The 14,172-nt window shown below is 34.4% G+C and overlaps 1 protein-coding gene across 1 annotated transcript in view; it reads right to left on the minus strand.

Moving 5' to 3' along the window:
* Positions 1–14,172, minus strand: part of LOC138698285 (cytochrome P450 4C1-like) — a 103,123-nt gene that overhangs the window by 55,998 nt on the left and 32,953 nt on the right. Inside the window, exons 2-3 of the mRNA XM_069824078.1 lie at positions 5,261–5,491; positions 223–329 (exon numbers count right to left, since the gene is read on the minus strand). Of these exons, the coding sequence (XP_069680179.1) occupies positions 223–329; positions 5,261–5,432 (279 nt within the window). The 5' untranslated portion in view covers positions 5,433–5,491. The remainder of the gene's footprint in view (positions 1–222; positions 330–5,260; positions 5,492–14,172) is intronic.

The raw sequence follows: 14,172 nt of genomic DNA on the forward strand, positions 1-14,172 counted from the left end.
AAGCAGCTTATGTAACCTGTTCAATTCCAAACCCTCTCTGTTTTCCTTGTTTTTTCTAATCTGATATTCTAGAGTAAAGTTAAAATGTAAAAGTGATAGTGGATCTCCTTGTTTTATCCTGCAGTAAATTGGAAAAACATATAAAATATACTACAATGAGAGAGTATGAGTCATCTTCAAGACTCTTAATATTTTATAAATGAATTACTGCATAATACTGACCTCAGCGAAATCTGGATGTATTACAGAGATTACCGGAAACGGACCGAGCCACCATTTCAGAAGGGGCTTGTGTTGTACCGCAAGTTTGTAACATAAATCCCATCTGTCTGTAACAAAAATATAGCCTAATTAATTAGAAGCTATTTAGTGTACAATATAATTTTAGATTTGGGATTTGGGAAATTGTTTTCATTTTAAGATAATAGTTGGAGATAGTAGAATGTTTGGTTAGGGAACTTGTTTTGTCTTAAGATAAGAACTGGAGATTGGTTTATAATGACTGACATCCTTTTTTCGAGAAAAAGAAAGAAAGTAATTCACTCTCAGCTATTAATACTGAGGATTTATGACAGGCTTTGCCAAGCGACCCGATATGAGTCTTGAGACTCCTCGCTTGTATAGTTCATTTTATATTATAGAGTGCAGTTCGGTGGCTCTTTTGAACACCATTGAGTAGCAGAGGCATTGACCTGTGTAATAATAAAATCCTCAATGAACAAGGAGAGCGCCTTTGTCCACTGTGCGGGGAAAAAGGAACATATCCGGAGAAAATATCTACCACCCTCGATGCTAAGTCAGAATAGAAGTTTCGCTTGCATGTCTTGACCTCATGGGTAATAGAGAATGCGAACAAAAGACTGGATTGTTCCTCATGAAGGCGAGACAGATTAGAACTTTAGCTGTTGAAGTTTGTAATGCGAACTGACGAAGGGATAATGGCAACTACTCAATTACACACTTTTATGCCTGTTTTAGGCTAGGATATATTATATAATGTGTTTTGTTTGTGCCATTTTCATTTTTATGTGTCTGTTCTTTTGGAGAGTGGTGAGGGGGTGAAACATACAAAGTAGAACTTGTTTTACACAGCACGTATGGTCAGAAGACCCGTGCATTGGATTTAAGAGAAAATTCTTATTATATAGTATACCTGTATGTATAATGTTGCTCAATAAATCTATCTATCTTAAGTGAAAGAAGCCGGAGTGAAATGGAGGATATTAAAATGAAACAATATTGAGTAGCATTGATGGAGACCATAGCGGGGATGAGGAAGAAGATGGAAGAAATGCAACACGAAAATGAATATTTGAAAAGCAAATGGGACCACTTAGAGGAGGAAAAGAGGAGAAAGAACTTGACATTTTTTGCAATAGAAGAAAAGGAAAAGGAACATAGTGGTGAAACATACGACAAGATAATAGGAGTCTGTTGGGAGTGTTTTGGTATGGATTTGAGCGACGGAGAAATTGTGGAAGTATTTAGGATAGGAAGAATAAATCTAAATCGTAATCCATATCTAATTAGGCCTATACTTGTGAAATTCATGAGCATTATAACGAAGGATAAGCTCGTGAGAAACAGAAGGTTGCTAGGGTACACATCCATCAGAATGGAACTTCTGTTACTCTCTCAAAGTGAGAGTCCAAGTTTTACAACCATACAGAACAACCAGTAATATAACTGTTTTATAAATCCTAACTTTCAGCTTTTTTGACAGCAGATTGGATGATAAAAGCCTCTCAACCGAATAATAAATAATATGTTACATTTAACACAAATCTAAGCCCCTATGAGTATACTTCATGCTCGATGGGACAACTGAGCATAGAGTAGCTTAATAAATCATTACCAAGAAACGAAAATAATACATTATTATGAAGATAATGTGTTATACTTAAAATGAAAATAACTGAAATATGTACGCTATTTAGTAAGAATTTAATATTAGTAAGAAGTCAGAATGAAAGATTTTTAAGTTAAAATGACAACTAAATAAAGTAAACTGAGAATCAAATGAATTAAAATGAAGTATCGCTATCACAAATTCACAAGATACTTTTTTAAATATATAGTACGTAGAATATAATATATTAATACTAATTTAAATAACGCATTCTAAATATCTCCTATTTCTAATTTGGATTTATGCGTTATAATTTTTGATAAGGATATCGGGATTTAGAAATAATGTCATTATAAATGTTCAGCCCATAATTAAGACTATATTTTTGCCTATAGTTCTTACGCATTTTGCCTTTTGAAATAAATTATACTTGTTTCCACTTCTAAGATATTTTTTGTGAAAGGAATTTAGTAATGCATAGGCCTATATAAAAATTTCTTCCCATATAATTTCGTTTTCGACATTGAAATGACAACGTCGCGTCGTCCCAAATGTCCCAGCTTCAGTGCTAGAACATATGAAACCTTCAATCGGACCTACAAAGACAGCGCAGTGGATAGATCCGATAGATGGAAAAAGTAAACAAGCACTAGCCTGTTCCCCACCTCCAACCAATACTCCTCCATCAGTTAACCTGTATCTCCCCGAACGGACCTCAACTTCGAAGTCTAGTAGATTGTGAAGTTGAAGCACATAAACTCTGAAGTTTTCGTAGTCCTATAAAGAGTTATGTAGAGCAGTACTGTTGACAAAGTTATTTTAACAGTGATTATTATTATTATTATTATTATTATTATTATTATTATTATTATTATTATTATTGTTGTTGTTGTTGTTGTTGTTACTTGAACATACAACATTTATAAATATAGGAAACGACATAATATTGTATTTATTTATTTAAATTTAAATATACAGAATAAAGAATATAATTACAAACAAACAAGAGACATAGAAATAAAATAATACAATCAATATAAAAAGGAGATACAGTAGTATTAAGAAAATTTGAGACCGAATGAGCAGCGCTCGTGTTCGGTCGCAGTTCAGATATAATATAAATAGGCCTATAAGAGAATATAAAATAAAATAAAATAAAATAAAATAGGAAATAAAATTAAAATTACAGTTACAGAAATTATATAATACAATATTAATATAAGAGAAATATAGAAAAAAAATAATAATAAAAATAAATGAGTAAAATAAAATAGGAACTAAAAGGTGAAATACAGCGGGAATGGAATTATATAATATAATAATAACACTAGAGAAGAATAATACCGCACGTGAAAAGTAGGACTATATATATATTTTCAAAATTATAGAATACAAATAAAATATAGGTTGATTAATTCATACACATAAAGTAATTTTGAAATACAAATAACAGAAATAAACTTGTCTTAAAACAATACCATTACTATAAAAGACACAACATTTTAGACAAACATTAAAAAAGTCATAGGCCTATTATGTTTTGTTTTCTATAAATCTAGCTCCCGTTCAAGTAAAACTCGTGTTCGTAGGGAAAATTGAGCGAATAGTATGTAGGAAAATTAATTATTACGAAGAAAGAAAACTGTTATTCTATTTAAAATGAAAATAAATACAAAGTAAGAATTGTGTTGTATTATATTATAAGAAGTCAAAATATAGTTTCGTAGGTCAGCTTGATAATAAAGTAGAGTAATCAAATGAATTATAATGAAGTATCGCCAAATCACAAGATATTTCTCTTAAATATATCAGTCAATTATATTAATACTAATTTCAATAACTTATTCAAAACCTATATTACATTGTAATTGAAATTCATGCATGTCACAATTTCTTGATTATACATAATATATTTCTATATGGATCATTTGCGGAGACTAAAAGAAAGGCAGAAAATGGGAAAGATTATAGAATCCTGTGTTTATAGTGAAGTACCTGCCATATGGCAGAACACTATGGGTGCTATGCATAGACATTTCGCTAGCCCGCGCTACGAGCGTGCTAAACTAGCTCCGGCTATCGACTGATTACTTGTACAGGATTCATATCATATCATATCGCTAACACTGGTTTATGAATACGAAAAACGTTAGTTCGCTGATCATCTACCTGAAGGCCGCGCTAAGAATGTCTATGTATACGGCCCTTAAGGTATATTTCAATTTCAAAATCAAGCTATAAATTTTTAGTCCAGAATTGAAGCCATATTTTTATTTATTTATATATTTATTATTTTTTCCCCAGCAGTTGTAATGCATTTTGCCAGGTTTTATTTTATTTTATTTTATTTTACTTTATTTTATTGTTGAAAGTTCATAATGCATATATTTGAACAATTGATTAAATTGCATTAAATTTCGTTTTCGACATCTCAATGACTTTACGTCTCCCCAAATGTCCCGACTTCAGTGCTAGTACGTACGAAAACTTCAACATCAACCATACCTAGACAGACAGCACAGTTAAACAATCTTGAAAACAATAATTGAAGTATATATTATAATGTTAATATATAATAGTACATTATGCAACGAGCCTATAATGATAGTAATTAAGACGCAAGTATGCTTGTTTATGAAACGAGCGCAAGCTCGTTTCATAATTTTCATACGAGCGTCTTAATTGCCATTATAGGCAAGTTTCATACGACTTTTTATGCTCGACCATATTTCTAACTTTAAATTATTCAGAACTATACATTTTATTTGTATCTGACAGAAGATCGGAAGTGACCTTGTTTATAGCACTTGAATTGTGAGATGTGCGCAGACGCGAAAGTATTGATTTTTTCCGAGGAACAATAATATCATTGACCTTGATGTAATACACAGAATGTATAACTTGGAAATTGATTTAGAATTGAAAAACGAGGTGACAAATTGAATTTATTTGAATATTATTTACAATTAACGCTAATTATTATAGTAACAGAACATAACCTTCTGCGAGAGTATTGGATTTCCAGCCTCCGTGACGTTTCCCTTGTCTTTCGATTGCATATCCGAGAATAATCGAAAACCTGAACCTTAATGAATAGGTGTACTTTAATGACATGCATTAAAGGACTGCTACCAGGTGTATAATTACTACATTTTGGCATGGTCGAGCATAAAATATAATTTAAGATCTGTGGACTGTGCGTATATTCATAGAACAAAGTAATGTTTTGTTTCCAGAAGTTGTGATACTATACCTATTACTTACTGTTCGTTTATATAATTTAAAGTTGCAGCGCTTGTGCAACTGCCTACTCTATGTATGTTCTCTGAACGACAATATGTTCAATAACATCAATGACACAATTATTGTTACTACTACTACTACTTTTACTAATTTTTCTTACTTGCATACCTTCTGGCTTTAAGAATATGTACGGTAGAGTGCTTCCCAGAATTGGATAAGATGGCAGACCAGGCAGTTTATCCATCATGCGCTTTATACGCAACTTCTCTGGATCTCTTTGGCGTAGAAGAAGCAGTCCTACGATTAGAACAGCAACTAGCAGTAGTGTTGTGGGTTCCATTGCATTTGCACCACAAGATTATCCTGGAATGACTTGTGTATACTTCAATGCGCAGTTACCTGTGCGAGAAAACAAAGTTGTATTAACAGTTTCTCAATGGGTATAGAAGATATTTAACAACATCGAGGATCCTTGTACTGATTCTAAGCAATGGGCAAAAATTTACCGGGTCTGATCTAAGTTTTGTAAATTGAGCAAGATTAATTAAAGGGTATGTCCAGCTAAACTGGCCCAAAAATTGTTTTGTTGAGAATTAGAAGTGTAAGATTTCCTCTTTATGTCTGTGGAAGAAATTTGTATTTCTATTAATTTCCTAGCTACGGCCAAAAATATGCATCAGAAGAGTACTAGATAGCACCGCCTGTGCTTAAGTTTGTCGCTCGTTCTCCGAAACTTACATTTTTCAAAGAATTTCCCTAAAAGCTATTAAAATAATTAGGCCTCCATGACATTTTGTATGGATATTATCAGGCTTAGGATCCGAGACAACTTAAGAATGAAGTGAAGTTAGTGCAACGGAGTACAGATGGAGTGAGGTGGCGTGTCGAGTTTTGTTTACCTGTGCGTCAATGTATAATCCGGTTCGTGATCAGAGGTACAGTATTCATCCGTCTCTCCCTACGAAACGAACTCAGGCCATCACAGTGTATTTTCAATTCATAGTCAACAGTTTTTTTCGAACTAGTTGCAAGTACGTACATGGTTGTTCATTGTAACGCTAACACCTTCAACGTCGCCGAGGAACATGAAAACTTGTGAGGTATGTATCCTACATCATTTTCAACCGTCACTAGATTATACTATTAAGAGTAGAATATAACGCAGTACATTGACGTCGTTGTTTACATTCACGGTATATCTGTCTACTATGTTCAAGGAATTCTATAGTAAAGTTGTGCATACATTGGTTGCTGAAGTGTTCCGGATCCTAAGCCTGGTTATTATATATGTCATGATCTACAATGTGAATTAACATCTTCATCTCATTATGAATAGAAAACATATAAAAAATTATTTTTGAGTTAATATTTTCAGGGAAACTAATATAGATAGATAGATAGATAGATAGATAGATAGATAGATAGATAGATAGATAGATAGATAGATAGATAGATAGATAGATAGATAGATAGATAGATAGATAGATAGATAGATGGGTGGGTGGGTGGGTGGGTGGGTGGGTGGGTGGATGGATGGATGGATGGATGGATGGATGGATGGATGGATGGATGGATGGATGGATGGATGGATGGATGGATGGATGGATAGATAGATAGATAGACAAATAGACAGACAGATAGATAGATAGACAGATAGGCAGATAGGTAGGTAGATAGATGGATGGATGGATGGATGGATGGATGGATGGATGGATGGATGGATGGATGGATGGATGGATGGATGGATGGATGGATGGATGGATGGATGGATGGATGGATGGATGGATGGATGGATGGATGGATGGATGGATGGATGGATGGATGGATGGATGGATGGATGGATGGATGGATGGATGGATGGATGGATGGATGGATGGATGGATGGATGGATGGATGGATGGATGGATGGATGGATGGATGGATGGATGGATGGATGGATGGATAGATAGATAGATAGATAGAGTAATATTATACATACATATTTTATATTATCATAATTTTGTCTAATCCAATGCACGGGTCTTATGACCGTACGTGCTTTGTACCCGAAACAAGTTCTCCTTTGTAGGTTCTCCCCCCACCTATGATTACATCCAACTACTCTCTACAGGAACACACATATTAAAATGGAAATGGCACAATAAAACACATTATATAATATATCATAACCTAAAAGACCTAAAAGTGTACAGTTGGGTGGATACTATTATCCCTACCTCAGTTCTAATCTTTCTCGCCTTCAAGAGAACAATCCAGTCTTTTGTTCCCATTCTGTATTCCCCATGAGTTTAAGACATGCAAGCGAACTCCTACTCTGACTTAGCATCGAGGGTGGTAAATATTTTCTCCGTACAAGTTCCAATTCCACACACAGTAATAAAATATGCATATAGGAATCCTTTTCTTTGCAAAATGGACAAAGACGCTCCCCTTCTTCGTTGACAATTTGATTACCCTTCCATGCCCCCAATCTTAGCCACGCTAAACCTGCTCTGCTGTTCTTGTTACAAGAATTTATGTAGTCACACCTCCCCCAGTTAAGCATGAGCTCTGATTGTAGATGTAGTGAGGACTTTCCGGAACATTGGAGCTCAATATCTTGCCTCTCGATATGAATTAAACGCATCTTCACATTACGCCAAACATTCCTCCTGTTATTCTCTCTTTTCTCCCACACCCATCCCAATCCTATATGATGCAGCCCTCTCTGCAGTTTATAAACCCACCCATTTTTCCAGCCCTCTCTTTGTTGAACTTTGTAGCAAATCGACCGTAGAAGCGACTGATCCCCAAATATAATTTTTAACCAGTATTTGATCACCCTAACTTTCATATGAATTAGGTACTTCGTTTTGAAGCCCAAACTCCTTTAGTACCCCGCAGTTAGCTGTGCTTCTGCCAATTCCAAGTATTCGTTTCAGAAAGTCCTTATTTGTACCTTATTTAGTTTTCCTGCATTTTTCCAACCCCAAATTTCCGCCCCATACAACTTAGATGACTTCACCACAGATCCATATACCAGCTCCAATGTTGCTGCAGGAATATCTGGCACTTTAGTGATCAATTTTAATATCTCAGCACTCTTTACCCCGCATTTGGTTTTCGTTATGTCAACATGCTTAGTCCATCTCCCGTTCATTGATAAAGTAACCCCTAAATATACGAAATGTTTCACATTTTCCAGTATGTGCCCGTCGTATGTCCATGTCTCATCCTTACTATATACAGATCCGTTTTAAAAGTAATTGTCTTGGTCTTGTCTGTGTTAACAGTCATGCCCCACTGGTTACAATAATTCTCCTAGCAGTGAAGTTCCTGTTGCAGTCCAATTCTTGATCGAGATATCAAAATCAGATCATCTGTATATGAGAGTGCAGGTATGGAGATCCCGTCTAAATTTGGAGCTTCAGATTCGATTTTATCGACCATCTCTGGTATGTCATCTACGAATATATTAAAAAAAGGGGTGAGAGTATGTACCCTTGTCTAACCCGTCTACGGGTAGCCACGTTTTCCGAAACTTTGTCACATTCGTACTTTACAAAGAACTCCAGCTTCTCATATATTGCTGATATAGCTTTAATCATTCTCGACGACATTCCTTTTTTCCACAGCTTGTACAACAATGCTTCACGTTCTACCGAATCAAATGCTTTTTTAAAATCTACAAATACGCAATGCAGTTTTCCCCTCTTCTTCTGTATTTCTTTTAGCCTTAATGTGTCCAAAACAAATATATTATCTGTTGTACTGTAACCCTCTCTGAAACCAGCCTGAAACTTAGAGAAATCATATTGAAATATCCACTTCCTCAGTTTCTCATATATAATTTTGCAATAAATTTTTCCTATTGTTGGTAAAAGCGCCACAACCCTCTAATTATCAGGTACCGACATATTTCCTTTTTTGTAGATTGGACATACAATTGCCGATGTCCATTCACTAGGATAACTTTCTCCCATAAAGATTTTGTTAAACATGTCCGTGATTTTACTTGTCGTTGCCTGTATATCAATACAATGTTTTAGAAATTCAGAAGGTATATCGTCTATACCGGGTGCTTTGTTATTTTTTAAACTACTTATAGCATTCTTCACCTCGTCAGTTGTAAATTCGCCATCTAACATCAATTTCTGCTACTTGCAGCACTGAACGCAAATTGATGTCTAGACCATGTAATTCCCCCCTCCCTCGTATACCCCCTGGAAGTGGCTCTTCCATGCCTCTGGCGAGATGTTGTTTCCACATATGGGCCCTTGCGAAATTTCTTCAGTGATCTCCATACCTCTGTCTCATTCCCTCGTCCTGCGACCTGTCTGATTTCTTCTGCTATGTTACATTTCCATTGTGTTTTTTTTTTCGAATACAATGTCCTTATACAGCTTCGTACGTGCTACATATATTTCTCGGTCCTCATCGCCCCCTAACCGCCTAAAAGCCCGCAATGCTTGATCCATTTACCTTTTAGCTTTCCTACAATCGTTGTCATAGAACTTAGTAGTTCCTTGTGTCTTCTTTCGGTTTCCCTTTAACTTCATTATAGACCCCGCTTCCTGAATAATTAACGTTAACTATTCTGCCGTGACTGAGTCAACGTCCTTCAGTCTGTCCTCCAATCTCTGTATATACACGTCCTTATGTTCCTCCCTCCACCTATATATTGGGACCGATCTTCCCTGGTCCAGTTTATTCCCTCCCTCCCCAGTTAGCCTAGTCTCGTCCATTATTTATAGCTGCACACAAACAGGGAAATGATGCGACTCCGACCTTTCTCCTATCCAGAAATCCTTAATTAAAGGTATTACGTCTTTGCTGTATATAATAAAATCTACAGCACTCCCCCCATTGGCATTAACAAACGTTAATTTCCCCTTTTGGTCGCTCCCATACTTTCCATTTAGAATCTCAAGGCTAAATGCGTCACAAAATGCAAGTAGCTCCTTGCCTTCTGCATTAACCACCTTATCTTTACTGCATCTATTCGCTTTTCTCACTTCGTTTTTACCGTCCGCCCAATCTCATAAATAACTTACTACTTATACAGCAAATAATTAAATGATACTCTCCACGTTGTTGCCACAACCTTCTGGATTAGACCGGACAAAAGATATTTAAAATATTTTAAAAATAGTGTGAACTAGGAGAGAAATTGTTTTTGTTTGTAAAAAAATGGTCATAATTTCAAAAATTAAAAATATGGCATTGTTTAAATCCAAGCAGTCTTGGGGTCTTGTAAATGAAGTTGTGAATAATAACCTCATAAATTTTCAACTTAATTCAATAAGGGACACTTGAGAAAAAAAATTGCGTAGTTTTCATATATTTAAACTGGATGTAACCAATGAAATGTTTCAAAAATAAAATACGTAAATTAAACACAATTTTTACGTAAAATAATCAAAATGAATGTATGAATTGGACAAAAGTGATATGGGTGCCAGTTTCAATGCTGTCTTTAACATCGCCATCCCCATTTCTTAACGTCTACTTGGAACTGTGGAGTGTATACTTATATAGCAGACTTGCAGAATTGGGCGCCAATTGTGATGTTGCGACACTCGTCCCTTCCTTCCACCTCCGCGTCATTGACTTGATACGGGAGGGGATTTGTATTCAGTGTCTGTGTTAAGTAATTGCGTACGAGTCACAGTGACGTCATTCAACTCCGATGGACTGTGGACGGGAAACCAACACTTCCCCAATATTTTCCACCCCGCTCTCGCCAGTTCTGTATCCCTGATATATAGGAATGAGAAACGTCAGCATATTTTGTAGAAAAACCAGGAAAAGTCACAAAACCGATAGAAGAATAAAATTGTATATACGAAATTGGTAGTAGTACAAAACCAACAGGCTAACCCTTATGAATTCGTAAAGCTACCTTCATATAAAAATATATATTAAAAATGAATTAACGAAACGCCACAACACGATTTATAAAGAAGATAACTATTTCGTTTTATGTTACGATTTCATTTCATTTGTCAGACATTCTGAGATCACTCATTCGTAATAGATGATCCATCCATGCTTGTTTATACTCCTAGATTTACTTTTTCTTTAGCTCTTGTCGTATTACGTAATTAGGTAGGCCTATAAGATATCTACGTGTAAAACCAATAAGTAACCTTATAAATCTCATTTGCTGAACCTCAAGCCCTTTCTCTTCCTGCCCTTTTAGGACCCACGTTTTTGAGGCAAATTTCACAATCGGATTAGCTATTATATTATGTAATTTAAATAGGTTGTTTTGAGACTTTTCTTCCGAAAACATTGTATGATTATATAATTTGCTTTAGTGTACTGTATTTGACATTTATTTGGGACTATAATGATATTATAATTTTTATGTTGTACTTTGTCCAAGAAATAAGCTGTTGAAATCTGCACACATCTACCGTATTATTTCTACTCTGTCTATCACCTTTAATCTATGACTAATTCATATATAACAGAATTTTTGTTGGTTGAGAAACTTTGATTTAAATCAGTAGGCCTACAACATAAATATATATGGAACCTGAATAATACTCACACTGCAAAATGGATCAAAACATAAATCTAGCTGGACAAAATTAATAATTTATATATAACAGGTTTTCATGAAATTTTACACAGGGGTAAAGATAGCATATATTTTTTGTGTCAAAGTCTCATTACGTTTATGTAAGAGGAACTACGCCTTTACAGGAGGTGGTTTCAGACAAAATAACATTTCTCCTACCAAACAGAATTTCATGAAACTTGGCACAGGACTTACAGGTAGCACTTACTTTTTAAGTAAAAAGTCTCGTTGCGTTTGTATAAGAGGAATTATCCTTTTGTGCGGGTAGTTTTAGGCAAAATTAGTTACTTTTCTCTTATCTATCACATTTTAATAAACATTTATGCAGTAGTTGCAGGGAGCATATATTGTTTGTGTCCTACAAACTTTCGTTGCGTTCGTGATAGAGGAACTACCCCTTTAGAGGAGGTGGTTTTAGACAAAATTAATAAATTTCCTTCTGTCTAACATACACACACAGTGTATATATATATATATATATATATATATATATATATATATATATATATATATATATTACTACGAAATCCTGTAGATTTCTTTCTAAGCATTTTTCCACAACTACAGGCTACTCCTTATACGTAACAGGTTTTCTTGTAACTTTGTACAGAAGTTATAGATAGCATATATATTTGTGTAAAAGTACTCATTACTAGAGTTAGGAAGTTGGTACAAAAACTGTTAAGTTGTGTGAGCTTGGACTACATCTCTACCGAGTGAAAAGTAATACAAAGTCTCTCGGTGTCAGTGAAGCAGACTAACATGTACAGCTGGGTGTAACCAAATCGTCCAATCGTCCACAACCTTAGATCATGAAAATAATATAAAAACAATAATTTAGTTATAAAATTCGTAACTCCCAATAAAAATTATTTACCCATGCATATATATAAAACATACAAAGTATACAATAATGATTCTAGTCTCATTATAACAAATAACAATGAAAATTTTCATTTTATCAACAGTAATCTCACTAGACGTTTTGATTTATCTAGAGAAAATCAAAACTCGAGTGGGATTTAATTGACTATTACAGGATTAGAAGAAAGTACGGTATATAAAGAGTTGAAGTAACGAAGTACTCCAATGCAATTAAATATTAATTGACTTACGAAAATACAAAACTGTCTTCAAATTTGTACCATCTCAACATTATAAATATTATAATAGTAGTTGGCAGTAGTGTGTTATTTTTAGCTGCTTTCTTGTTATCAGTTGTGCCAACTATGGAATCTGCATTGAACTCTGTAGAAGGTTACTGGTCAAGAAGGCTTTGTTGATTCAGTTTCATTTCTATTAAAACAGTTGCATTCCACTTCAATTATCCGGATCCCAGTAATCAACGTCACTTGACAGATGATTTTCAATAAATCTTAGTATTAAACAATCTCTGATATGTGACTATTCATAATATCATATAGCACAAGCTATAACATAACCTAAGTAATGTAAACGAGTATTACAAAAGTTTTAATTAGGGATGATGAAGTAAACAAGAAACGTTTCAATTAACGATTATGAAATAAAAATTAAAAATGAATAATTTTAAAAGAAGCAATTATTTAAAATACAATTTTCAAATTTTAATCTTTTAGTGGTTGGTGTTTCAGTTGATGTTATATTGGACGTGTGCGTAAAAGAAGTAAACTCGTTGATGTAGGCTACTTGGTGTATCCCTCAACTTATTCAGGATTTCCGAATGGTGCTCTTCATTTATTTGTAAATAGGGTTTCAGAGAAGATGCATAGCTATGACCAGTGATCTTTATTAATTCTTGTTCTTGAATGCCAATGCGAGTCATATTTGAAAGTGCTGTGTATCGACTGGAGTGGTTTGTAACTTTCAGTTTTTTGACGTCCAGACCAGTTTGAAATGTTGGCAAACAAAGAAACAAATGCTAGGGTAGTGATAAAAATAAAAAGAATGCTAGGGACGCGATAAAAATGTGCAATAAGCAGCCATGATTGGTTGAAAGACGTCCTTTCGTACCGTTTTATTGGTCAAAAGTAGTGTGACGTAGTAAAAGTGTAATAGTCAAAAGAAATACTCCTTCTAGGTTCAGAAAAAAAAAAACAGTAGTTTTACTCTGATGGTATTCGTTCTACGTCACAAGACGTTACTGTAGCAAATCTGAAATATGATACTAATCATCAGGTGAACAACTACTTTGTGAATATAATAGTGTATCTCGTATGTGGCACGTAATATTAAACCCGTAATTGTTTTCAAGAAAATTTTCGTTTCTATTGTAATGACAGCTAAGAAGTTCGTATTGTAATTCCAATGTTGAACTTGGACTATAACGCAACCGAATGCATAGGGGCACGAGATGTAACATTTAACGAAGAATAATCGGAACAAAAAAATGGATAAAAATTCATCAATTTCATTTCTGCATCAAGTTTATAACAAAATTGCACTTGTCATCTGATAAAATTTTTACAATTTTTCATCATGAATTGAAACCATTTTTTTTTGTATTAGTGTGTGATGTAGAAATGAAATTGATAAT

The sequence above is a fragment of the Periplaneta americana genome, chromosome 4, assembly GCF_040183065.1.
Source record: "Periplaneta americana isolate PAMFEO1 chromosome 4, P.americana_PAMFEO1_priV1, whole genome shotgun sequence".
Classification (NCBI taxonomy): Eukaryota; Metazoa; Arthropoda; class Insecta; order Blattodea; family Blattidae; genus Periplaneta; species Periplaneta americana.